The following is a 25,170-nucleotide window of genomic DNA, read 5'->3' as shown; positions in this document are numbered from 1 at the left end:
TGCAATGGATTCACATCAATGGGAAGGTAGATATATCTATAGTGGACAATCCAAGCATGCAGGGCTACATTAGAAAGGGAGGAGAAGCTTTCAAAACTTTTGTCCCCTATTACAAAGAAAAGCCGGAGTACTTTAGCCGATCGCAGCCACTTATTTATAAACTATGTTAGTCATCATGTCGGAACAATTGTCACTATGCCAATCTTCTGTCGTTGGACGGAATGAACAATTTAAGAACTTCATTTTTTTTATTCATATATGATAGCCATCAATAGCCAGTATGATTGTTCTATATTTTTAGTATCATGACCATGCAGAATATAATTGGAGTTTGTGCCATATTTAATTAACGTAATATCATATGTTTAAAAATACAATTATCTGGTCAGTGTAAATAAATTACCAAATAACATTGATTGCACATCTCAGGTCAGCATTGCACCACTTTACTGTTGCAAAAATTTAATAATTGTTCTTGTATTTCTGTTAATCATTCAGTGCTGGAAAGTACAAACTTAAATTCTTGAATGTGTATTTCCTGCATAGAGAAAAATTTATCGTGATGACAAGAGTATTTAGTTTGAGACTGTTATGTCAATCCGTAGTTGATACAGACCAAGTGATAGAGCATGAATAAGTAGAATGAAATAAAGTGCCATCAAATTACTAATTAAGATGTGACTCACATTACGTTAGAATAGGAATATTAGATATAGACAAATCCTTCGAGAAAGAACTATTTAGAAATAGAAAAGTAACGCATCCTTATTACTACGATAATTAGGTTACTACGAAATAAATATTTTTAATGTATCTAAAAATTCAAATGTCGACATTTCATGGAGTACTTGGCCAAATACTCGATTAACGTTTCTAATTATCAGCATGAATAATTGTGTAAATATAAATATATATATTCTATGTATGTATCAATGTGTATAATAATACTGTATATTATTATCATAGATATGATAGAAATTACTAAACGTTTGGTTTTGATGTGATTTAATAATTTTTATGGTGAATATATATGGAGGAATTTACTTACGTGAGTACCTTGTAGGCCAATGCGTGAACATTAAGGTTTTATAAGGCATATCTGTCCTATCTCCTTTTCTATATTTTTTGTGATTGTTCCCATGTTCCTAGGAAGTTAAAACTTACTTCTTTTATAAATTTTAAATTACCTAATTATCTACCGATAACTCACCCACTTACTACTTTAGTCAATTTCCTTTTATAGTTCTCTTTGTGCTTAATGACCATCATTTGTGCTCAACGAGCACTTTTATAGTCGCTGAAACGATAATTTCGCTATAGTGTTACGCTATATAAATCATAAAAACAGAGATTTAGTTTCCTGATGTATCTAGAATCAATGCCAGTTTCATCTTTTTTATGTAACTGTTTTAAACTGTCAAAATAATAGTTTCTTAGAAGTGCTGTGATTCTGAAGTATGTTCTAAAAGCAATAAGAATAATAGTAAAAATACAAACTGGAACACTCGTATATCCAGGGTGTTAATGAACTACGCCGACAAACTGTAAGAGTTGATTCGTCATATCAAAATATGTTAAAAAAAATCCTATGGAACTGTGGGAAAAAATGCATAGTTGCAGAGCTACGACTGTCCAAAATTACGATAAAACCAAACTTTAAGAGGCTATATTTCGAATTCGAGAAACCATAGAGTGGTGGTCCTTCTCAGCGTAAAGGAAATTACGTGTATACAATCCAAAAATGCATATTTCGATAATGTAAAATGGGTGTGTAGAATATTCACGCAGGGTATAATTCCCAGGCATGCCATCAACCGAATTTTGAGATATGCTCTCACATTATGATTGATCCAAAGTAGGCAACCGATAAGCCTTGAAAGCAGTGAACACGGAATCCTTTAGCGCGATGTCAGAAGTGTTAAAGATCAACACTCGGTATCTCGTGCTCGGGAAAAATATACTGCGATGTTTTCTTTCACGCTTATAAGTGATGAAAACGTGAAATATACCGTGACGAAATACATTGCATTACATGTTATTCCGAACACAAAAGACAAGGAGTTGCCAGTTCCTGACACATCTGACTTCCCTCCAAAGCTGTGAATGTCCATTGTTTTCAAGGCTTATCTCCAGTCTACTTTGGATTCTGCTTGAAATTAGGGTATATCTGAAAACTCTTTTAAGAGCATATTTGAAAATTATGACCTCCACACAGAATCAAAATAGATGTAATACGCATTTTTGGATTGTGTATGCGTGATTTTCTTTACGCTCATAAGGACCACTAGCCACAGTTTATGGAATTCGAAATACGGCCTGTTAAATTTAGTTTTATCGCGATTTTGCACAGCCGTAGCTCTGAAATTATTCACTTTTTGCAATAGGTTTATATGAACTTTTCTCTTATTTTAATGTGAGAAATCGTATATATATATATATATATATATATATCAACAGAAAGAATATTGTATTATGGGATACTTTTTCGTTTTATACAACACGATTTAAAACTTGTTATAACTTTATTTAAGGATATAAGTTCCCTATTTTAGAGAGAAGGATTAACACGTACTCCATGTACTCGTAATCCCCGATTTAAACGCTGGTGGAGCATAGCCTTGGAAAGAAATCAGTAATACCTAGGGTCACATTTCCATATTAGATTCGCTATTTTATATTTTTATGAATGATTTGAACTAGTGATGATTTCAAGGGGTGTTATGGATAGAAAATTGTACACTGCTCCAAAAGTAAAGAAATTTTCCTCGGTGTCCACAAAAAAGGAATAACAATAGTTTAGCTGATTTTATATTACCGAATGGCTTACATAAGTTGTGTCGTATATGCAGCAGATGTTCAAACGTGTTTTGCTAACATTATCAGATATGTTTTATCCATATATAAAACATACAAATATCTGGAAAGCATTTTTAACCTCCTGGAAAACAGGTGAAGAATGTTTTAATGATGCAACTGTTTTTGAAATTTAGTGTTCATTAGTAGTATTTTAAAGTGATGTACTTTTTCCTTTCGTGTGAAAGACACTGGGTAATTACTTTCCGTAAAAGCGTAGAATCCAGGTAGATAATTACAAACGAAACAGGAATAGAAGAAAAATTTACAAGACGTCTATTTGAATGTATTCCAAGATAAAGTCACAATTTAACCTTGTTGCTAACAGTACGGAATTTACTGATAAAAATTATGCACTTTGGCGTTGGTTTGGTTCGTATATGTGTAAGGTAAATTCTAGTCTAATAGGGAGAAGACGGTGCGTGTCTTATTCAAAGATGCTTCCAAGTATTTTGTCTTACTTGTTTGTACAGGACTAAAACAATTTTGCATGCAATGCCTGAAACTTAGCTAAGGTGAAAGGACACCAGTCTTTGCTTTAATATTCCTTTTTGACCAATACGACAGAACTTCTTTCTTATTTTCTTTGTTCGCTTGCTGCTCAATAAGTAAGAACTTTTATCCTTATGTTGAGAGAAGTTTCGTGGTAGCTCGGAATCTAAACGTGTCACCACAAAAAAATCTCATTCTTGTGGCTGCAAGTAAAGAAACTGACTTATAACATACGTGTACAAGTACATGCTAACCAGTCAAGATTAGCATCATAACAAATATCGATGGGATTTACCACTACATTAATATAGAGAAGTTAACTAAGAAAAAATATTTCACATAGGGATAAAAATGAACAAAAAGAGAGAGAGCTTAATGAAGAAATTGCCCTACCAGCTTCTATCAAAAGTAATCCTTTTATTTCTCACGCTACGCATAGATCTCAAGTACCCTTGTTATTTGTAATCTTTGAGACCAAAAATTTCTCCACATAATTTTCATAACCCTTTGTGATCTTGAGCTACATAGAACTGGCATTCATTCCATATAATAAAATACAGACAAGCATTATCTAAATACACAATCTACTTCTAGTAAATAACGGTGTAAATTTCCCTTAAGGAAAATATATCCAACAAATGTTCTTTAAATCACAACTCATTGAAGATCTTAAATAAGTTAATCAATTGCTTCCTGGCAATAACTCAAAGAATTTGATACTTAATTATTTACTAAACGAATCACATTACACATTATCTTAATAGTTTATGCCTGCCATTGCATTAAACAATTATTAAGCACTGTTTGCAATATGTGTGTTTATCTCTTTATTTACCCAGAGTACTTTAAAGTGCCACCAGAAAGAAATCATTATGGAAAGAAACTCGTACGTTGTGTTCGAACGGTACTCCTTGAAAAAAAAATCTGTTTTGCAAATCTAATGCCTGTCAGCATGTTGTAGAAGAAAGATATTTCCCTCTAATGCCATTTTGTTTCTGATAATCAATAGGCTGAGTCGCTCTTTTCACACCAAGTTTTTAAGAGACAAGCTAACTTCATCTAACAAAGTTAGGTGCTCGGACATTTTTTATTCTAATCAATCTGCTTGGTTGTCATGTACTCATTGTAATGTTTCGGAATCCTTTGAGTGTTGTGTACGAGAGAGCAAGTTGTCTTTTTTTTTTTACTTTGAAGTACCGTCCGGGCTGGAAAATTTTGATTTATGACTTTCTTTTATATCTTTTTTGACGTTTTAGGAAAAATTTCCAGTATCCTTCTTGACGAGCTGTATTTGAAATTTTTTTGAAGCGGACACATATCTTACTCAGATGTAAGCAGTGGCACATGCAGTTGTCATTTCTCTCCACAAACGTTTTTTTAACACACATAATATATATATTTCGAAGTAATCTCAAAAATGGATACCAAACATATAACGTGATGGATTTCAGATAAATTAGTCGTAAATATTGATATTAATTGGTGGTAAATTGGTGCATGTGATAGAGGCTGGAATGATGGATTCTTCTCTCATATTTTATTATAGTCAGTTTTTCTAGTCTTCAGATAGATCCAGCGGTATGAATGAAATTAGACATTACTTTTGCGACACGTTTGTATCTCTGGATCCATCTGATGAAATGTGAGAATTGTTAATACATTCGAAAATAAATGTAAGCTCAAGAAGTGTTGCGGTGCACCATGCATTATCAATTTATTGCGAAGAATGGTTGAGCAAGAATAACTTAGGCGTAAGAAAAGCGTATCTGTAGCGGTACGTAGCAATTTTTCTCAGAAAATACCTTATTCCTAATACTGAAAAAGCAGAGAAACAAATACCGAGCGCAAAGCAGTATAAAATATTAGAGTCAATTAACAACGGCATGAAATACATGTGGTATTCTTTGTTAGGAGTCAAAATGACATGTGTGAGCAAGCAGCCGGGGGGATGGGTCAAGTGCGAATGTCCAGTAGCTAAATAAATTTACTTTTACGATATTTATGTAATTCTTGTAGGGTCGAAATTAATATTGATGTACACACTAAGTTCGACATTATTGATGTTAGTACTTAAGCTACTTTGACTTGTTAGTAATGCGCGAATTTATTTCTAAGTGCTAATATCGGTCAAAAGTTCATTTAAATGTCACAAGCTATTAAAGAAATACAGAAGAAACGTTTATAACAATTTTCTGGTATGCTGTACATTTTGGAACAATTGGAATTTCTGATCTGACAGTATTTTGAGTCAAAGTTACAGCCAAATATTCAGAAATGACTTTTTTTTTGCAATTGTTACGCAAAAATATTTCATTCTGGTCCGATTCAAGCACAAACGCATCACAAGTTCATGTCTACCTGCATTGTTTCAAAATGTCGTAAATAAATAGTTAAACGATAAAGTAACGAATAATCCTTAATCATGAAGCAGAAAACTCTAAAGTTATAATTTGATGATATTTCGTTTCTGTCTTGACCAAAGTAAAACGAAGTATCGAAAAATGTACATATTCGTTTGAAGAAATCGAAACAGCAGAATGATTAAATAAATGATTCACACATTTCTATTCATTTTAATAATATCAGAACCTATCGTTTCTAATTGAATTTGAATTCTCTTGAACATATTCCTTCTTATTTTTAAGTTTAATGTCCCACGTTTATGCACCCAGGCTAAGAGAGAGGACGAGGATTAGATGCACGGAAATGGTGGAATGAGAAAAGTGGAAGGCAAAGAAGAAGTCCAAGAAACACAAACAAACGGTGCTCGTTTGTGTGGCGGCAAATGTAATACATAGTAGCAAAAATGCTCTATTATTTATAAGCTTTGCCCCGCGGTACAAGGTCATATCGTCGTTTAAGATGTGATACCTCGCATGTCCGAATTTTTGCAATTCTGAGTTCTGGCACTAACCAGATGAGAAAACAATAACCTATGTTCTAGCAACCCTTGTACGTCACAAGAAACCGATTGTTGAGAAACAATGTATTATTGTGTAGCGCGCATGTCGATTCTTGGCAATTTAAAGTGATACCTCGAATGGCAGCGAGTTCGAAGTATTATAGCCGTTCGTGTTATGATGAGAGTACCCAAAGCAATTTCGGGAAGGTCTGAACTATTTATATTGTGAATAGATGCCGTGAAGTTCTTTTCGTCTCCTGAACAATTAACATATTGGACATACAAGTTATCACAAACGAAGATGTGATGAGACTCGCCGTCATAAGGTATAAAATTCTGAGACACGAGCCTTTATGTGTGAAGTTAATTAAGCCCAGGCCCGTAAGAAGAGGAGTCTGGAGGGCCTGAACCCTACAAAATATTTGCTGGTCCTTCCTAAAATTTTCACAGTAGGCTTGAAAATGAACTACAATATGGTGATGAACTATAATATGGTTTGATCTCTCCCATTTACAGTTTCAAAGCGATAAATAAATAAATAAATGCAAAAACATAGTTGTTTCCAAAGCTAAACCAAGTTTTCTTGTCAGCAATAAAAGTATCAAAAGGTTATTAGCGTTCATATGCGGTTAGTCAATCTGCTGGATGTTGCTGGTATTTGAAAATTTAGCTGGTTTACCTGTCTCCAGAATAAACAATGAAAACGAACTATTTTCCGTACTCAGCGTTGCAAACCGATAAGCAAATAAATAAAACAAGAATAACCACAGGTCATTCAACGAACAATTTTTTTTGTAATTATATAATTATAACAATATGATTTTCGGTAATGGTCGGAAGATAGATCGACCCTGGACCGCCTGTTTGACCGATATTGTATTTTTACCCATATGAATCGGGTTTGTCCGATTGAATAGTATGAATATGGTTGGCCTGATAACCCCATATTTGAGAACAAAGTTAGTCTGCCATTATTGTAAATGGTGTGTTGTTTCACTTTATTATCGTAATACAAATTGTTTTGCTTATTACGTAAGAACTCGTAGAGTCTATCGGGTCAAACGTTCCATACCGGTCAAACGGTCCAAACAGGTCAAAACGGACATAGGGCGGGTACCTGGTTACGTGAAAATTTCAAGCATTAATTATAGGTTAAAATCATAATTGAGCTCTAATGGTTTGCATTCACTTTTTTTGTAGTTAGCCAACCAATGAACTTGCGGATACATAAATACAAATGTCAAATCTAAATTATTGCATTATATTATTGCAATGAGCATGAACGTGATTTACTATTAGGAGTTAGCGTCACGCACTAATGATAGTGTTTTACAAATAGCATTCCTTTTCTTCTTCTTCTTCTTATTATTATTATTATTCGATGGGCCATCTGTCTATAATGACAACTCAAAAATTTTTTTAAAAAAGGAAATGTTTGAAAAGCATTCTATTAAGTACAAAGATCCTCACATTTATTAATGTATGCAGGATAATATCTGATTAATAAAGCTATCATTTTTAATTTCCTGTGTGTGATATTCTAATTTGAGTTTGTCCAGATTTTATACATGTTATAAAATATATTAGAAAGAAACTGACCAAATATTGACCTGCCTAACTATATCATAAAGTGAGATAATATACTTCCGAGCAGAGCAAACACGCAGAAACTTTATTAAGCGTACGACTAATATTATTATTATTAACAATAATAATAATAATTAAATTCCTGGCGCAGCAGCCCTTAGAGAGTCTGGAATTATGGCACTCATTCCTGTGGGGTGATGTGTTGCCAGCAGATCGGCTACACTCGTGGTTGATGCTGTCTTCGTACACTGCAGTTTGATCCTTTTTTCTTTCAAGTAGCTTTGCAGTTGTTCTCACGACGCTAAATGGGCGCCGAAACGCCGTTTCGTAAGTACGAATGGTCATACCTATATTTGTTCCCACCAGACCCGGCACTGCTTGACCTCGCATTCCAGTGTAGCTAGGGATTTGATAATAAAATAATAAGAGGAAATTAGCTAAGAAATATAGAGAAGTATTAAACTGACTCCCTAGAGCTACGCAACGGTCCATGAAGGGCTGTGCCAGAACAATGGCACAATACAACCATCAGCTACGCACTAAAAATATTCGGAACAGGAAGATCTCGATTGTAAAACTGTGTTGCTATTCCTTTACGCAGTGCTTGAAGTGAAATATTTAAGGAAGTATACACCACATACTTCCCCTCTGCTATTTAGAGCATTGCCTTTACGACACTTATGGAGAAAACATAATGGAAAGCCTTGGATAGGGAATACACAAGTTTTGGTCTATTCGATAATATTTACATACTTCCCGACATAATTTATATCAAAGTAATTAGTGTTTTAAGCTTAACAAAGTATCAAGGTAACCAACAACGTTCTGTAACTTTTTTTTTACCCAGCACCTTCGAACATCAATATGTCACCTATGACGTACCTGAAAGATCATCAGCATCGACGACCTGCTGCCAATGTTGTGGATGGTCATTGATTCCATCTTGGTAGAAGTAGGTGGGCCATAAAGTGAAGAGCGTATCAAGTGTATTTTGAAAATCTACTAGGGATTTGACCTGGGGTCCCCTAAAATGAATGTCCAAGAAACTGAACAGGTGGAACCCAGACGGTGTAATGTCCGGGGAGTATGACGGAGGCAATAGTGTTTCCCATCCAAGGGATAAAATGGTATTCTGGGTGACCTATCTACTCTGGTTTAATGTTGTCCTGTAACAGGAGGAACCCTTTGCGATTCAGTACTGCTGACTCCAGAATTTCGAGTTTATCTTAAACACGGCTCAACTGCTGACAGTACAAAGTTGCACTGATGCTGTGACCAGCTGGTAGCAGTTCCCGGTGCACGATGCTGTGAACAGTACACCAAACACAGAGAAAGACGTTCTGGGGCAGTGCTGGTTTCCACTGTTTGGGAACCGCATCAAGGGATGTTAAACAATTATAATGGCGCCGTGGAGCTTCGTACAAGACCCACTTCTCATCACATGTCAACACCGTGTTCAGAAACTGCTTCTTCCTCAGACGAGACAGTAAAGAAACATTGGTGTCTGTTCGCGTTGCCTTCTGGCACGGAGTCAAATCAAGTGGGACACATCGACCCAACTTGTAGCACTTCCCAATTTGATGGAGATGCTGCTGAATAGTTCTTCCACTCACACGGAATTATAGTCTTAGTTTCTCGCATGTCTGGCCATTGTTCGCCTCAATCGCTGCTTGCAGTTTTTCATTTTGTACGTGTGCTAGTTTTTTTCGCACGTGGTGTGTCTTCAAGTGTTTGGCCACAGTCCTTAAACTTGTTAAACCACCGCTGCACTGTCCGCATATTCAAGACACCCTCACCAAAGGCTTGGCATACCTTTCGCCGCACTGCAGCGGCATTTGACCGCAGTTTGAACTCGTAGATCATACACGCCCTTATCACGTTATGTGGAAGTGCAACGTTCACTATATCCTTACGCAAGTTCACGGTGTAACTAAACTGCCACAATCAGGTAGTGTGTTAGATATAACTACACCAACAACTCATCTACGCCTTAACTCCATTTGCATTCAACTCACGGCGTGAGGGCTAATTGAACACGGTCCTAAACAAAAAGCGACAGAACTTTCTTGGTTAATTTATAAAATAAAATATCTTGTCACATTACATGAGCATGGCAAAGCGTACGGGTAGCTACAGAAATGTACGTTCTTCAATCACGCTAATACTAGCCTATACTAATGTAAAAGCTACGGATGCCAGACGGAACAAACGCTATATGAAGCTACTATTCTAACCGCAATGAGGTTAGCCATATTGAGAATTGAATACAATTATATCTGAGTTTGAGCGGCAACGCCGAAATCTAGTTACAAATGATTTATTATAGGAACAAGTAAACACTTAGATCTTGACCTTCGAGGAAATAACTGATTATGTTCTGTGACGTACTATATGAGATTTCGTATCACGAAAATATCTAGAGTCAGAGGGTACTGTTATAGATAAGCCAGAGGGTAATATTTTCACGAATAGAAAACATACAACTGAACTATGTGCCCACAAAATACACATACCTCCTATTGCAGTTAGTGTTTCACAAGAGTCCTATTTAATAATCTTGAGATTTGACAACACTTTAAACTATTATTGATTGATCGTTTTACTTCAAAGCAGTTTTTATAAGTAGAATTGCTCTTGGTATTACTCAGTAGCTTTCAATTATAACACTCAAAGCTTGCTGTAAGGAGGAAGTTTACAGTGATTTGCCGTTACGTTTGGAAACATATTTCACTGCTGAACTGTTTTACCTCATACATAGCTAAGCATTAGCTTGCGTTGTTTTATGTATTCTAATGTTTGCAACTCTACTAACTCTGTTCAAATTATACGTAACGAATATTCATGTAAGTATTGCAAGGGTTAAAAAGAAATATTTATATAGAGATGACTGTGAGGAAATAAACGAATTAAACGTACCTGAGGGCCTGAAGATTGTTATCTGTCTCTCGATCACCATTTTCTTCAACGTCCTCTCTGTGATAGATTTCACCTTCAATACCGACAGAATTGTCACTGCTTAACTGTTTTGTATTGCGTATAAAATCGGAAGACTTCGGCTTGGTGTTACTCTGAAAACGTTTGGTTATTACAAGTACTTCAGCTGTTGATAAACGTTTGTCCACACATATAGCTTCCGAATTTAGTTTCCAATCTGACATTGTTTCATCCTGATTACTTTCTGAAGCGATATTTTTTCCTTCCATTGCACTTTCTGGTTCCTTACAATCCAAACGTACTGCAAGAGGATCTTTATCATCATTTATGTTACTAGTACATAGTTTATAATTACATTCCTCAAATGCCTCGTTCTCAGTTTTTACTTCAACTTGAATAGGAACGTGTTCTGTTTCCATTTCAGTTTTATTACGAGGGAAGTTCAAATACTAAAAAAAAAAAAAAAAAAAACCATTTCGCTAGCTAAAGACGGTTCACATTGGACATCAGAAACTTCAGTACTTAATGTTAAAGGAAAACAAACAAATCTGAAAACAAGAAAAATATTATTCATTTAACCAAATTTATGAGCGTACCGGGAGAAAATATCGATAAGTTCCGGCAAGGTTCCAAAACACAGGTCCTCCTTCCCATTAGCAATAATAAAGACAGAAAACAACGTGCTCTACGGGACGCTAACGCTCCTTGATTCACTAGCGTTCGCTTGACAATATTAACTGAATTAAATATTAAACTTTGGTACAAAAAGAAGGCAATCTAACTCCAAATCTCTAAGGAGGGACCTGTGTTCTAGAATCTTTCCGTAAGTTCCATTTCAGATGAAATTAGGTTTGCGGGAACAATTGTTTGTGATCAGACTAGGGATGTAAAATCTACTAAAACTACTATTTTAAAATATCTGAAATTTTCCTGCAACTAGTTCGAAAACGTCGATGTACCTAAATACAAAAATACGATAACATACAAAAATATCGAAATACTGACCAACATCCGTTGTTTCCTTTCTTGGTAAAGCAAAACCTATTATAGTTTTCTTCTACTATACATACAAGTATATTATAGGGCTATATTATGTTCATGCTCTATTTGCTAAACATACGTACATTTTTCATTTTTATAAAATTTATTTTTAAATGAACTCACGAATTCACAACGGATCAGTGTTGCATGAGGACAGAAATCGCCAACACTAAAATTTTCTCTGCCATATTAATAGATTGCATACCTTAAATACAGTAAAATATGAAAAGCATTGCTATATACACTTTCTACTTAAAAATCGATAAGAATTTCAACAACTACTGTAATATTTTCTAGACAGATTTACTTATTCTCTGCAGCATTTCGTCTTTGCTCAAATACCACGTTATCATAAAATAAGTATCGCTGTTCAGAGAACTAGAGACGTAATCACTCAACAGAATGCAACCAAATTTGGTTGGAGCATATTTGGGAGAAGCGATTGGCGAAGAAAAAATATCAGTTCCTATCTTCCCTACCAGAGGTAGTTGTGTCGCTGTACAACGCAATGTAAGTGCAGCAGTGATGCTAAATGATAAGAAAGACTGCAATTATCTCTCCAGTCGCTTACTCACGCCTGCATGTGTTTCAGTGATACGTGTTTGAGGCCCACTATAAGCCAGAAATGAATTGATGGTGATCCGATGTTTTCACCTTTCATCTTCCTCTCTTTACCTTGTGTTCAAAGAGTCCTGGGTTTGATTTCCGGTGATAAAACACGTGAGTTGTATCCCATGTTACAATGTAGGTCTACTATTAGATCGCCATCATCTCATACGGTTCTAGTCACCATTCATTTTCCATGCTCAGGGAACTTCACGTCAAAGACTTGACTTTGGGCAGGACCCCACATAATCGTCATCGTTCATAACACATCACAACAGTACAGGATTATTAATAAGAGGGCAAATCAATGCCACGCGTCGCACGGGGGCATAATTACGACTTTCTTTCATTGAATATCAATAATATCATTTGACTTCCATACCACACTTGTAATGCCCCGGTATTCTCAATCTATAGCGTGCATTACATATATTTTAATTCGTGTTTTATAGTTATATTTTTGTTTACTTTCATTTGTGAAAAGTCCAGTTAAGAAATTTAATTGTGTTTAGTGTTATATATTTAGAAGACGGGGGCGGTGAGTTTTGTGGTTTGTAGCACCCGGAGATTAAACAGAGATCAATAGAACAAAAATTTATTAAATTAATGGTTGTCTGTTTTTAAAAACAGAATATATAGCTGAATGTATAAAAAAGGAAAACTTATACGCAAGTTAAGAAAGTTTTGCAGAATTTTGTTTATTTCCTTATACATCTGGAAAATGATCAGCCATATTCGTTTCTGCGAAAGAAAATTGCAACAGGTAACATTGCAATCATTGTAAAATAAATTTATTGTTTGTTATAAGGCCGAAAATATAATGATCATGGTTACGAGCTAAAAGTTATATGCTCGGGAAACTAATATTCCAAAAAGTTCCTGTTCCTCCTAAGAATATTCCTTCCTGAAATATTATGACAAAATTTAGGTAACTAACGGTTTGGAAACAACGGTTTGACGGTTTTACTGAATAAAATTTAAACTGGCTTCACATGAACTACTTTAACAACTAATTCCGATAGAAGTACATTAACATAATAAAGTGATATATTTGTATACGTATTAATTGTTTGGCCCTGTATATTCTACTCGTTTCTAACACCTCAAGGATAGTATATTTATGTTGTACGGTATTTATGTAGAGCTACGCAGCAACATCTTCATTCAAATGTAAAAGATGTCATTAATTCGTGCAAGTGATTGGTACGTAATTGATGATTTCGGTTCCCTGTAAAGAAAATAATGTAGGTGAAAATAAAATGAAGATACTTACAGAGAAGATAGTAAAATAGTGAGGAGAATAAATGAAAATATATAACAATAAGGTGATGTAAGCGTTCATAATTATAAATAATTGACGTTAATGAAATGTCATTTCGATATGGGGAAGAAGAATTAACGTAATACCTACGGTGATTATTCTGTCCACGTTGATGTTTTCTGCTGCATCTGCTACATTAGACTAATTATTATATAAAACTAATAAATAAAAAGCTAGCTCTACAACGTACCTGATCAAAGACAAATAACAATGGCTACAGCAAGTTCTCAAACAATTGAATACACATATGTTTTCCAAGATATGTATATCTATTGGCAAACGTAATGGCTACATAGCTATTGGGATTTACTTATCTGGATCCCTATTAAATACTTACCTTTTGAAAATAAACCTTACTTACCTGGAATCCTCTGGAACTACCATTACAAACTGTAACCTAACAGAACAATATTAATACTATTAGGAATTATTAATACTAACCTGAAACTTCAACTATGAACTCTGTTATTATAAGCATAATTAAATTTTGCAAAATTCATTTATTGAAATGTAAAAGATGCAAATTTGAAAGTTCATTTGAATATTGAAGTATTACTGTACAAAATTTTGTAAATTCTTCGTTCTGCTACATGTTTGTGATGGAATGGATAATATATTGTTTTTCGTAAAAGCACTCTTTGTATGTAATTCTTTTGTTATTATTATTACCGACTTTGTTAACGCAGATAAGGCTGGCGTCCTATATGTAGGACACTACGTAGGGTATCATAAAATGGTCTGTACAGTTGGTTATTGGTTGATAATAAATTGCAGGCCTGTTCAGTTTTCGAATAGTCCACATTCTCTGTGCTGAAACATTGGGCGCGCTTTTCGTGCTTCAGGTAAAGTTACAGGACACTGCTTTTTATGTAGTTCTCAAACAACTCTTACGGATTCCTGCAGTTTGAAACTAGGAAGGTAAAATAATGTACAGATTAGTTATTTATTTGTAAACTAATGTACGGAAATTAGCTAAAAATTGCTTAGATTTATTTCGAAAGTTGTTCTGAATGTTTTATGAATAATCGCTATTGAATAAGGACGTCGAACATAGCAGTGTCCTATGTATAGTTCGCCACGCTAATAGGGATGCATGAGGTATCAGTTTTTTTCTATACAGCTCGTAATATTTTTTAAAAGGCCTGACGCATAACGATGTCTTAGATATCCTAAATTAAGAGAATGGTTTCATACCTAATGTTGATGCCGTTGACACAACACTGCTCCCTTCTACTAATGCACGTGATGACGCCACAAACGAAGATTTCCAGAGATGAAGAAGCGAAAGATATTGGCAATTTGCTGGGAAGTCAACAATTAGCGGACGTGGTGACAATGGCGACAAACTTAATGCCAGTGGATTCTCTGCGTACCGTACAGAGATTTTCACAGAAGAAGAAACGTATTTGTGGCGAACAACCACATTTACTTAATGTATATAAGAAAAGTATGGGAGGCGGAGATCTTTCTGATCAAAATATTGCGCTATATAGGATATCAATTAGAGAACAAAAGTGGTATTTCAGATTATTGTGCCATTTGATTGAGGCATGTGTGTAGAATTTCTGACGCTTTTGATCACGGGAAGCTTGATGAACTCGCTTTTTGGCGAAAAATTGTTTGTGGAAAATAAAATATCTGTGAACCGAAATCCAAACCTTGAAAAGGTCTTGACGAAGCAATCCGTTGTGATCATAAAGATCACTGGGTACTAGATCAAGAAGTAAAAAATTAGAAAAGGTGTGGTCTTTGTCACAAGAAGGCAACAATTCGCTGCGTGAAGTGTGATGTAGGACTCCTTACAAAATGTAACCTTTAGTATCATGCAAAACCAAAAGCAGAATACTATGAGAAAAGGAACAAAACATAGTTTGTGATTCTTATTATGAAATATAAGTAACCAAATCTGTAGTTATTCCTTTGAAATATAATTAGTCAGAATTCATTTAATGTTTTTATTAGGATTTCTGTGATATTGCAACAAAATTGTAGTTAACCACAGAACAAGACAGACAATAAGTGAAATTCAAATAAAAATGCTATGTATACATGTTTTTTTTTATGTGCTTTAACTATTTTCCTATGAATAGTTAGACTATTATTAAAGATAGATTAAAAATATGTTATTGATGTAGAATACAAAATTATTTATGTTTAGTAAGCCTGGCGACATGGTATTCCTATATACGAAAGAAACCTAGTATAAGTGTCAGTACATACGTAGCGTGACTGTATATGAGCCTGGCGTCCTATATAGAGGACACCTGTTATCACACATCTCCAACCAAGTTAGTTAAAAATTCATTCAGGAATGTACTTATTTATGCTAAATCGATAAAATAAAACAATTATTAACAAAAAAGGACTTCAAAATATTTTCGTCCTATCTGGGTTAATAAATTCATTGTCATGTGTTTCCCAGCATTTTTACATGCCACTGCAAACATTTTGTTTAGTGTGATCTTACACGTTTTGTCACGAACCGACCTAACCTAAAATTTCTCGATTCCGCAAGTCGAGATGACGACGTTTGACTGGGCTGCAAGTTCAGTTCTTCGTGGTTTTCAGGATGCTGGAAAATGGAGGACTGCACCAAAAAACTTCAACATCATTGTAAGAGATTGATACAATAACATCTGGATTATGCTAATGCAGGGTAAATTTTACGGTATATATATATATATATATATGTATATATATGAACAAGTGTTTTAAGAAAATAATATTGCAATATGGAGCATTATACACTCACCGTATTAAATACTGAACAGAAACACAATAGTCTCTGGAGTCGAGATTTGACATTAATTTTTCCTGGAATTTTGGATAGAGCTTGCATTTTAGGAAGCACACGAAAGACTAGCATTTAATTTCGCTTTTGTAAGATATCTAAGAATTTTAAAGGGACGATTCACTTCGAAAGGTCCCTCGTCCGTAAATCCGCTACTGACCATGGGGTATTAACAGCATACGTAATCAAAGCCATGAGATCCACAAGAAGTGTAATTACACCTTTCTTATCATTTAGCATCACTAGTGTCGTTTTTCTTCCACGCTGCACTTAGTTGTACATCACCACAACTACCTTTGGTGGTTGAAATTGGAACTAATTTTGTTTTCGACACCAATCGCTTCTGCACGTTCTCAAATGTACTCCTGCTAGGTTTGGTTGCATTGCGTCAAATGGTTACGTCTCCAGAGTTCTCTAAACAGCGATACTTACTGTGATAACCTGGTACATCAACATTGGCAATTTCAAACTAAATTTACATTGTCCTCCTCCTTATATGTTTGTTTCCAGGTCTCACTCGTTTATGGTAATTTTAGATATTCAGTATTTAATTGTCACCGGATAGTTTTTGTAGTAACTTTGGTACTTCATGGTTGTATTGATGTACAGCGTCCATTCTAGTACCAATGTTATGTTAAATATGTATTTACTTGTTAATGTTGGATCTTAACAACATGAGTGCTTACCAGAAATGAACGAATCCTACGCACAGAAGGCGTTCACCCGAACCAAAGAACATCTAGAGAGCTCTTGTATTGGATGTAATGCGGCATATACCCACTTAATGTTTTTACAGTACAGAACATACCCATCTTTTAACGAACGAACAAGTATATTACAAGCGTAGGTATATGATATATTTTACTAAACTATTTCACAAAACTGTATCCGCTGTCACAATATTTTTGTTTTGCGATGTAATAATGTCTTTCGATATTTAAATCACCAATATCAATATCACCAAATCTTAATACTGAACTGTCCTATCGGAACATATCCTAACGAAAATATCCATTTCTTTTTAAAATTAAAGTAAACGAAAAGTTTAAACAACTATTTCATTACTACTTAATGATATTCTCAAAATAAATTTGTTTAAACATATATAAAGGTCTATTCACACAATTTTTTTTAACGATCGAAATGGTCAGGATAACTATCTTACAAATGAAAAATAATAGTTTATTTCTGTTTAATAAATATTTGTTTGAGTCAAACGTAAGTTTTGGTCGTTTATATAATAGCTGTTAGCCAAACTCCTCCCAAAACCGTGATAGAAGTTTCATTTCGTACCACAATTAATTCCATCCCAAAGACGATTCCTTTCCCGATACGACCTAATCAGGTTTACCAGTGATTTCTCAGGATCACTTTCAATTTCAGGGAAACACATTCTGAATTTATCACTGCTACAGCACATTACTCGAATGACATATTAACACCGTGATTACTAATTAAGTATACACATGGATTGGCCCAATAAATGGAGACTTCGATCACATATAAAAACGTCTTCCAAATCAAAGTGTATTTTATGTTTTCTTTCATATTTGTACAGAGTTAGCGATCTTGGATTATACATAGATTTCAAACAATGTAATTTAGATACTAGGAGATTCGGAAATACTCATTACCATATTCTGGGTGTATTAGGTACTCATGTGGGTGTTTTTTTTTTTTTTTTTTTTTACGGCAAAAATGTCGATAAAATATCTCTGCTGATGTCTTACAAATTTGGAACAGGAATTAGGCGAAAGTGCCACAATTTTTTCTTGCAGAGGTATTTAATATATTTCAATGGTCTGGATCAATATTTGTATATTGCACAACAGAAATACCCGAAACAACTATTCCTTTGGAATATGTGAAAATTATTTGCGAGGCACTGATTGTACACTCCGCATCAAAAAAATTGCGACACCTAACGCCGTGCAGCTAGGCCACCCAATATACACCTTCTTATCCCATAATCGTGTCTGGTAGAGAGACTCTCTCCCTCTTCTCCTTTCTTCTCTCCCATACTAAAATTAGCTAACATGAACGCAATTCTAATTTCAAACTACACATGTATTAGTATCGATAAAATGAAATAACAAAACCGAGACGAAACAAGATTCATAAGTTAATTTAGGGAGAAACTGAAACACACACAATGAAAAATTGAAACCAATGAATGTCTATTACACAGTGGTTTAGAAATGAGGCAGAGAGAGAGTGAGACAAGGCGAGAGAAGAAGAAAAAGAAAAGGGAGAACAAATAAAAATGTGGAATTTTAAACTTAGCAACAAAAGAACCTAACATTATAAAGTTCCGTTACCAGAAATCCAACAGTTACATAGAAATAACGTTTTTTTTTTTTTTTTTTTTTAGGACTGTTAGAATATATAGAGGAGGATGCTTGAAACATTCATTAAGTCACTTTCAAAAAGGATAGCATACTCAATTTCCAGTAGAACTCTAGATCTCACGGGACACATCTAAGATAATGTCAACAGTTTAACACAAATGCTTTGTTTCTGCGTGGTTCTGTTGTAAATTCGGTAGTGTTCATTGGACGTACTGATGCAAACTACGTTCTAATAAACCCAGTAGGTAGCATAGGTCATATCTTCAATTCTAGACTACTAATGCAAAGTGAAAAACAAAAAAGAAAAAAGGAAGGAAGAAAGAAAGATAAAAGTGAATGAGTGCTATTTTACTGGTAAATTTTTATCAGAAATATCCTATATTAAAAGTCCAAACCGTATCATAATGAAAAGTTACAAATGTTCAAATGGAAAATTGAATGTTCCTTATAGATGTAGCAGATCTTGCATGTTTCAAATTTCAACGTGAATAAATCACATTGAATTATAAGATGGAAACAAATTTGTGTCGAACTAGTATAAATAAAATTTTGTTTTCAAATAACCAAAGAGGTACCATTTTCTAGTCTTTTCCGAAGATTTATCTGTACGGACCATCCACCATCACTTTCATCTCTTGCGAATATAGCGTTGTAATTTGCACAGAGAGAATGAACACGCTAGAACTCAAACGGATCATAGTGTCAGTCGGATGATGTTGGTTAGCTTATGGACCACCACTTGATCGAGGATTCATACCCATAGTGACCCGGTAATTTTACTGAGACTCGGTAACCCAGATGATAAAAAAGATATTTTGCTTATTCTCTTGCGTTTAAACAGTATTTCTTTCAGAGATGACCAGGACTGGAGATGTTATCCCCAGAGCACGGAAAACTCGACACTGAAGTTGCCAGTTAATTGCATTCTCCAGACCACGTCTATCGTTCTCTTGCTCCGTTTTAACTTTGAAACACGCACACGCAGATGAAGTGCGTGTGTACGTGAGAGAGAGGGAGGAGAAGTGAAAGATGCAACGCCAGGATAGGGAAACGACAAGAAAGAAAGAGAGAGAGAGAGAGAGAGAGAGAGATGGACGAATATAAATATGAAACATACTTATCATTACAGTGTATGATAAAGAACGCACACACTGTTTATTCGAATTCTCGCCAGTGATGCTTTGTAAGTTCTCGAACAGAAGATAAATCTCTGTTTGCAGCCATTATTTTATACGAAAAAGTTACACTAGCTGGTGGGGAATCGAACCCACATTTTCTGCTTGGAAGACTGGTACTTTACCACTACACTACCGATTGCTTTACCCAAACATTGTTAAAGAAATGCTGTAATATATATTTCTGAGAACGGTAATACAAAAAGTGTTTACTGCAGATCAATGAAGTGTTTCGAATGTCCTGGTAAATCCCTTGCCCTTTCCCAACCAACATTCGTAAATCGTCTCTATCATGATAAAGGTGTTTGCTTCCACATTCTTAAGCATTGCACGTATAATATGAGAAATCGAATCTTCACTATCACTTTGTAAAAAATGCAAGTTTGGCATGAACAAGATTTGAACCCATGCTAGACACCTTTATTAATCGTAACTCCCTTATGTTACCGCTACACTACCATGCAACCTGAAGCTTGAAGGTAAATATATCTTACTTTACCCTTGATTATTAAAACGATCAAGCTTCTTCCTGTAAGGTTATTTGCACCTAAGTGCGCAAAGAAATTCATTTATTCGACTACCTAGAGAGAAATTAGTGCCCAGTACGGATGGACACCCCAGCTGTTGCACGGTACACTAGATTCGAACAGCCTGGCTCTGTTATATAGCAATCGTGCTGTTTTGTAACCACATATGAAGGAATGAGTTATGAAAAGACATTTTGCAGAATGGATTTCAATTTCAGTGTGCATGCAATTTTATTTCTCGTTTTTGTACTACTTTTAGGTGGGCTCATTCTTCAGAGAATTCCTAGTTTTACTGCAAGTTTGATAAAGTTTTGCTTCAACGACGAATTCCCATCCACCCACCTATGAAATATACCAACTGCTGTAATCAAGCTTGCATTTAATTTTCTTGTTTTAGAAAAGCAATTAGTGTTTGATTCTGAGATATTTCGAAGTTTATCACGTGAATAAGTGATAATATTATATTTTCAGTCTGTTAACGATAGCATTATCAACCAGAAGAATATTTAAATTCCAATAGAACGAACTTTAGCAGAAACAATCCATTCTTTGCTCAAGGCAGGAAGACGCTACGTAGTGACATTCATTTACCGGGAAGGATTCAAAATGGCAACATCTAGTTAATTAAGTAAAGAATATTCTCTTATCTTAAGGAACAACAAATATTTCTAAAATGTACAAATTCTCAAAATAACAACCCACAAAGTAGTTAAATAATACAAAACTGTTTTCCACTACGATTTTAATGATGTAGTGTTTAGGGTTCTATTTGTATTCAAGATTTGCTAGTGTTACGAAGTGCACCGTACGCTGAGGCAAAACTCTCTATCAACAACGTTTTTAATACAGAATAATAATCATCTACGCGCAACACAGTGTTTGACTGCAAAGGAATTTGCATCACACGTGAAACTTCCGAATACTCCACTTGCGTATTTCTCCCGGTTCTCGCGTTCGTAAACTTTACCAGGGCCAAAGCTGAATTATAATAATTAATAAATATTTTGAAGTAGTGAAGTTTTTCTTTGGTGCTTGCTAAAATAAAATCTCAGTATGTATGAAATAAGTTTTGGTTTATTTAAGATCAGATGGTATAAAAGTTAGTTGCCATTAAATGACATGTATCATTGATTTCTTTTTATCGGGTGAGTCACAAAATATATATTTTGAAACGTTTATTCGCATGTTAGTTAAACAATATATTTCATGTATTACTTCGCTCAGCGCAGTGCAGTGCCTAACTTTATGGGTTCAATGTGAGTCTTAAATTTGTGACTTTTATATCTGGGACATTACCAAGATTCGAACCCACAACTCAACGAAAGTATTTCTCTTGTCTTAATTCACAGAATGTCACTAATTAACTCTAGCGTCGGGTATGCACTTTTGGGTTTCGGATAGAACGACGATAAATTTCGAAAAGGTACTTATTGAGGCTTAAGAACAATTGAAAATATATTATTATGCAAAATTTCGTAGGTACCCCAATGGGATTCGGAGGTACCTTGGGGTACCTAAGTTATGAATTTTTTAATTTTTTGAAGCATATGTCTACGAAATCTTTCAAAGAAGGTTACAAATACTAGATAATAGAAAACCACATCTCGCTACACCTCTTGGTTACCGAAATAAGGGGGAAATAAACAGTGATACCACAGATGTGTGGGGTTTGCATTTTAGTTGGAACGATTTCGAAAAACTAATTACCGGTACTCATTCCTAATAACAATCTCAAAAGACGCTTAAATCCAAAACAAACACACACAGCTGCGGGGCAATGGGGGTACCATTGGGTCGCAAACCATCCATTTCTCAACATTGAAAAAACACGTCATAACACACTTTTAAAGACCATTACAAAGATGTGTTTACCAAAAATTAAAAGTAAGTACACGTAACTGTTACCGAAATATGGGGAAATCAAAAAACGGCACCATACACTAGTGTGATTCACGTGCTTAAAAGTGCAGTTTTGAAAAACTAATTTGTATGGCCTAACAATAATTTCATGAATATTCATAATCAATAAAAAAACACATACTAATGGGGTTAAGGGGTACCATGGGGTTTGTGAAACCCCCACTTCCGTTTTTTCAGCTAGCTTAACCACTACCCTCAGCTGGGTCGAATACCGAAAACTGCATGCCAATATCTAAGAAAGTAACCAAGATTTTAATTGTATTTTTGATGACGTCATAAATATAGAGATTCTTATGGATATGGACTTTTGGGTATCTACTATAAGAAGGAGAAATTTCACAAAACGAAAATATGTCCATTAATATACAACCAAATAGACATTCTGTAGTAAAATATGATGGTACCCCTATGGGTTAAGTGAGAACCCCACTATAGTTTTTATAAAAAGATTACTTCGTTTACCAATTTATTTCGGCTACCTTAAACAATGCACTCAGCTGTGTCGAATAGTGAAAACAGAACGCCAATATGGAAAAAAGAAGCGAGATTTTAAGAATTGTATTTTTGATGACGTCATAAATATAGAGATTCTTATGGATATGGACTTTTCGGTTTCTACTATAAGGAGGAGAAGTTTCATAAAACCAATATATATACATTAATATACAATCTAATACACGTTTTGTAGTAAAATATGATGGTACTCGTATGGGTTAAGTAAGAACCCCACTATAGTTTCTATAAAAAGATTATTTCATTTATTAATCTCTTTCGGGCACCTTAAACAATGCACTCAGCTGTGTCGAGTACTGAAAACTGCATTTCAATATCTAGAAAAGTAACCGAGATTTTAAGAATTGTATTTTTGATGACGTCATAAATATAAACATTCTTATGGATATGGATTTTTGGGTTTCTATTATGAGGAGGAGAAATTTCACAAAACGAATATATGTGCATTAATATAGTATCTAATAGACGTTCTGTAGTAAAATATGATGGTACCCCTATGGGTTGAGTGAGAACCTCACTATAGTTTTATAAAAATATTACTTCATTTATTAATTTCTTTTGGGTACCTTGAACAGTGCATTCAGTGCATATCAAAGTACTTGTCGACCTTACTATGTTTTTAAATATTTCAGTTAGGAGGATCATTGCCATTACTGTAAAATGTGAACAACTGTTAAGGGACAAGTTTCTGTGTAAGGAACCTGCCCGCTTGATTGGCCTAATGCTCCGCCACTGGATTGGAAACTATGGAAAATAAGAGGCTCAAAGAAGTTAAATATCATCCATTTTGAATGGTTGGACATGTATGTGTTATTTTCCGCAATTAAAAATGTATGTTTTCGAAGGGTAATATCTTTCCACTTACTATGAGAATGAAATCAGTACGCGTATCTTTTTATCACTTCGCGATTTAATCAAATCTTTTAAATCTTTTAACCCTAGATTATAAAGCTTTCGTAATTTTTACGACGCGATTTATATATATATATATATATATATATATATATATATATATATATATACTTAATGGTTGTATATTTTCAAAATTTAAAAATTATGTAGGATTCAGTTATATGCCTATTTTACGAACATATATAAATTTTGTTTATCTTCAGAGCGGGGAAAATAAAACAATATTTTTGTGTGACGTGTATTTCTAGTTCTAGCGTTTTTGCAAATGGCGCGTCGTAAAATTTACGAAGGCTTTGTAATCGAGGATTTTAAAGGCCCAGTCCCTAACAAAATCGATTAATGCATTATTTTTCTCTTTGCAATTTACCCAAGATACCAGTGATGTAAATGAGCGCGCTCATGTGAGCTAGCTCAAATAAGCGTGCTCGTTTATCGTAAGTTTTATCATGAGCTAACTCCTTTTGAAAGATGTGAGCGTGAGTTCAGTTTAACTCGAAATGTAGGTGAGTTTGATCGTAAAATCCCGCTCAACGCCACATAGTTTGATTTTCACAAAATAATGTAATTGTCCATTTGTAGGTTTGCTGTTATCCGATCTCTGAGAAGAGACTTTAAATACTAATTTGTAATTATATAAATTATGTAGGTTACGGACTTAAGAACTAGAAATAGCTCAAGGCGACTGTAGTCTGGAATTGCATCTATTTCAAGTGACAGTATTAGTTTAGCTGGCGGAATTTATCACATTTTTTTTTAATGTTTGTCCAAAATTATAACCCCATAGTTATGTATGAACCAAAGACAGAGAAAATATCTTGCCTTGTTTATAGTTGATCAGTTATTTTATTTTTAATCAAATCAAAGGAAATAGATATTATTGTATCCTACAAATTTTTAGCAGAGAATCATCTTATTAAAAAGATCAACTCGGTATTTTTAAATCAGTTACTTCTTGAATTTCTCAATGCAATAACAAAACGTAGTAGTCCCAGATTTATGACATTTTAGGTTACATTTTAGGCTTCCTGGCTGAAGCCTCGCAAATTTTATTTACTATGTTTACTAGGTACTTTTATTATGTGTACTTTTACTAAGTAAATGAAATATCTTGCAGAATTTTCACATTTCCAGGACTAAAGTTAGCAAAGATCCCCGAAACAAAATCCTAAATACGCCACTGCGTACCACTGTAAATATTTTTAGTTATTAAATCATCAGAGTGTGTTTTCATTATGTTGAGAATGAACT

The 25,170-nt window shown here is 34.5% G+C and overlaps 1 protein-coding gene across 3 annotated transcripts in view; it reads right to left on the bottom strand.

The window, feature by feature from the left end:
* The window catches only part of LOC145676510 (uncharacterized), a 50,470-nt gene that overhangs the window by 10,564 nt on the left and 14,736 nt on the right, over positions 1-25,170 (bottom strand). Inside the window, exons 2-3 of one of the 3 annotated variants that reach the window (XM_081747329.1) lie at positions 10,751-11,217; positions 3,435-3,548 (exon numbers count right to left, since the gene is read on the bottom strand). In XM_081747329.1, the coding sequence (XP_081603455.1) occupies positions 3,521-3,548; positions 10,751-11,187 (465 nt within the window). In that variant the 5' untranslated portion in view covers positions 11,188-11,217 and the 3' untranslated portion in view covers positions 3,435-3,520. Of the gene's footprint in view, positions 1-3,434; positions 3,549-10,750; positions 11,317-25,170 lie in introns of those variants that run through there. The other 2 variants (XM_081747328.1, XM_081747327.1) reach the window with 2 other exon arrangements.

Source organism: Thermobia domestica, unplaced genomic scaffold, assembly GCF_964235325.1.
Source record: "Thermobia domestica unplaced genomic scaffold, izTheDome1.hap1.1 HAP1_SCAFFOLD_185, whole genome shotgun sequence".
In the NCBI taxonomy this organism is placed as follows: domain Eukaryota; kingdom Metazoa; phylum Arthropoda; class Insecta; order Zygentoma; family Lepismatidae; genus Thermobia; species Thermobia domestica.
Note: the sequence above shows the minus strand (reverse complement) of the source record. Positions and strands in the feature narration are given on the sequence as shown.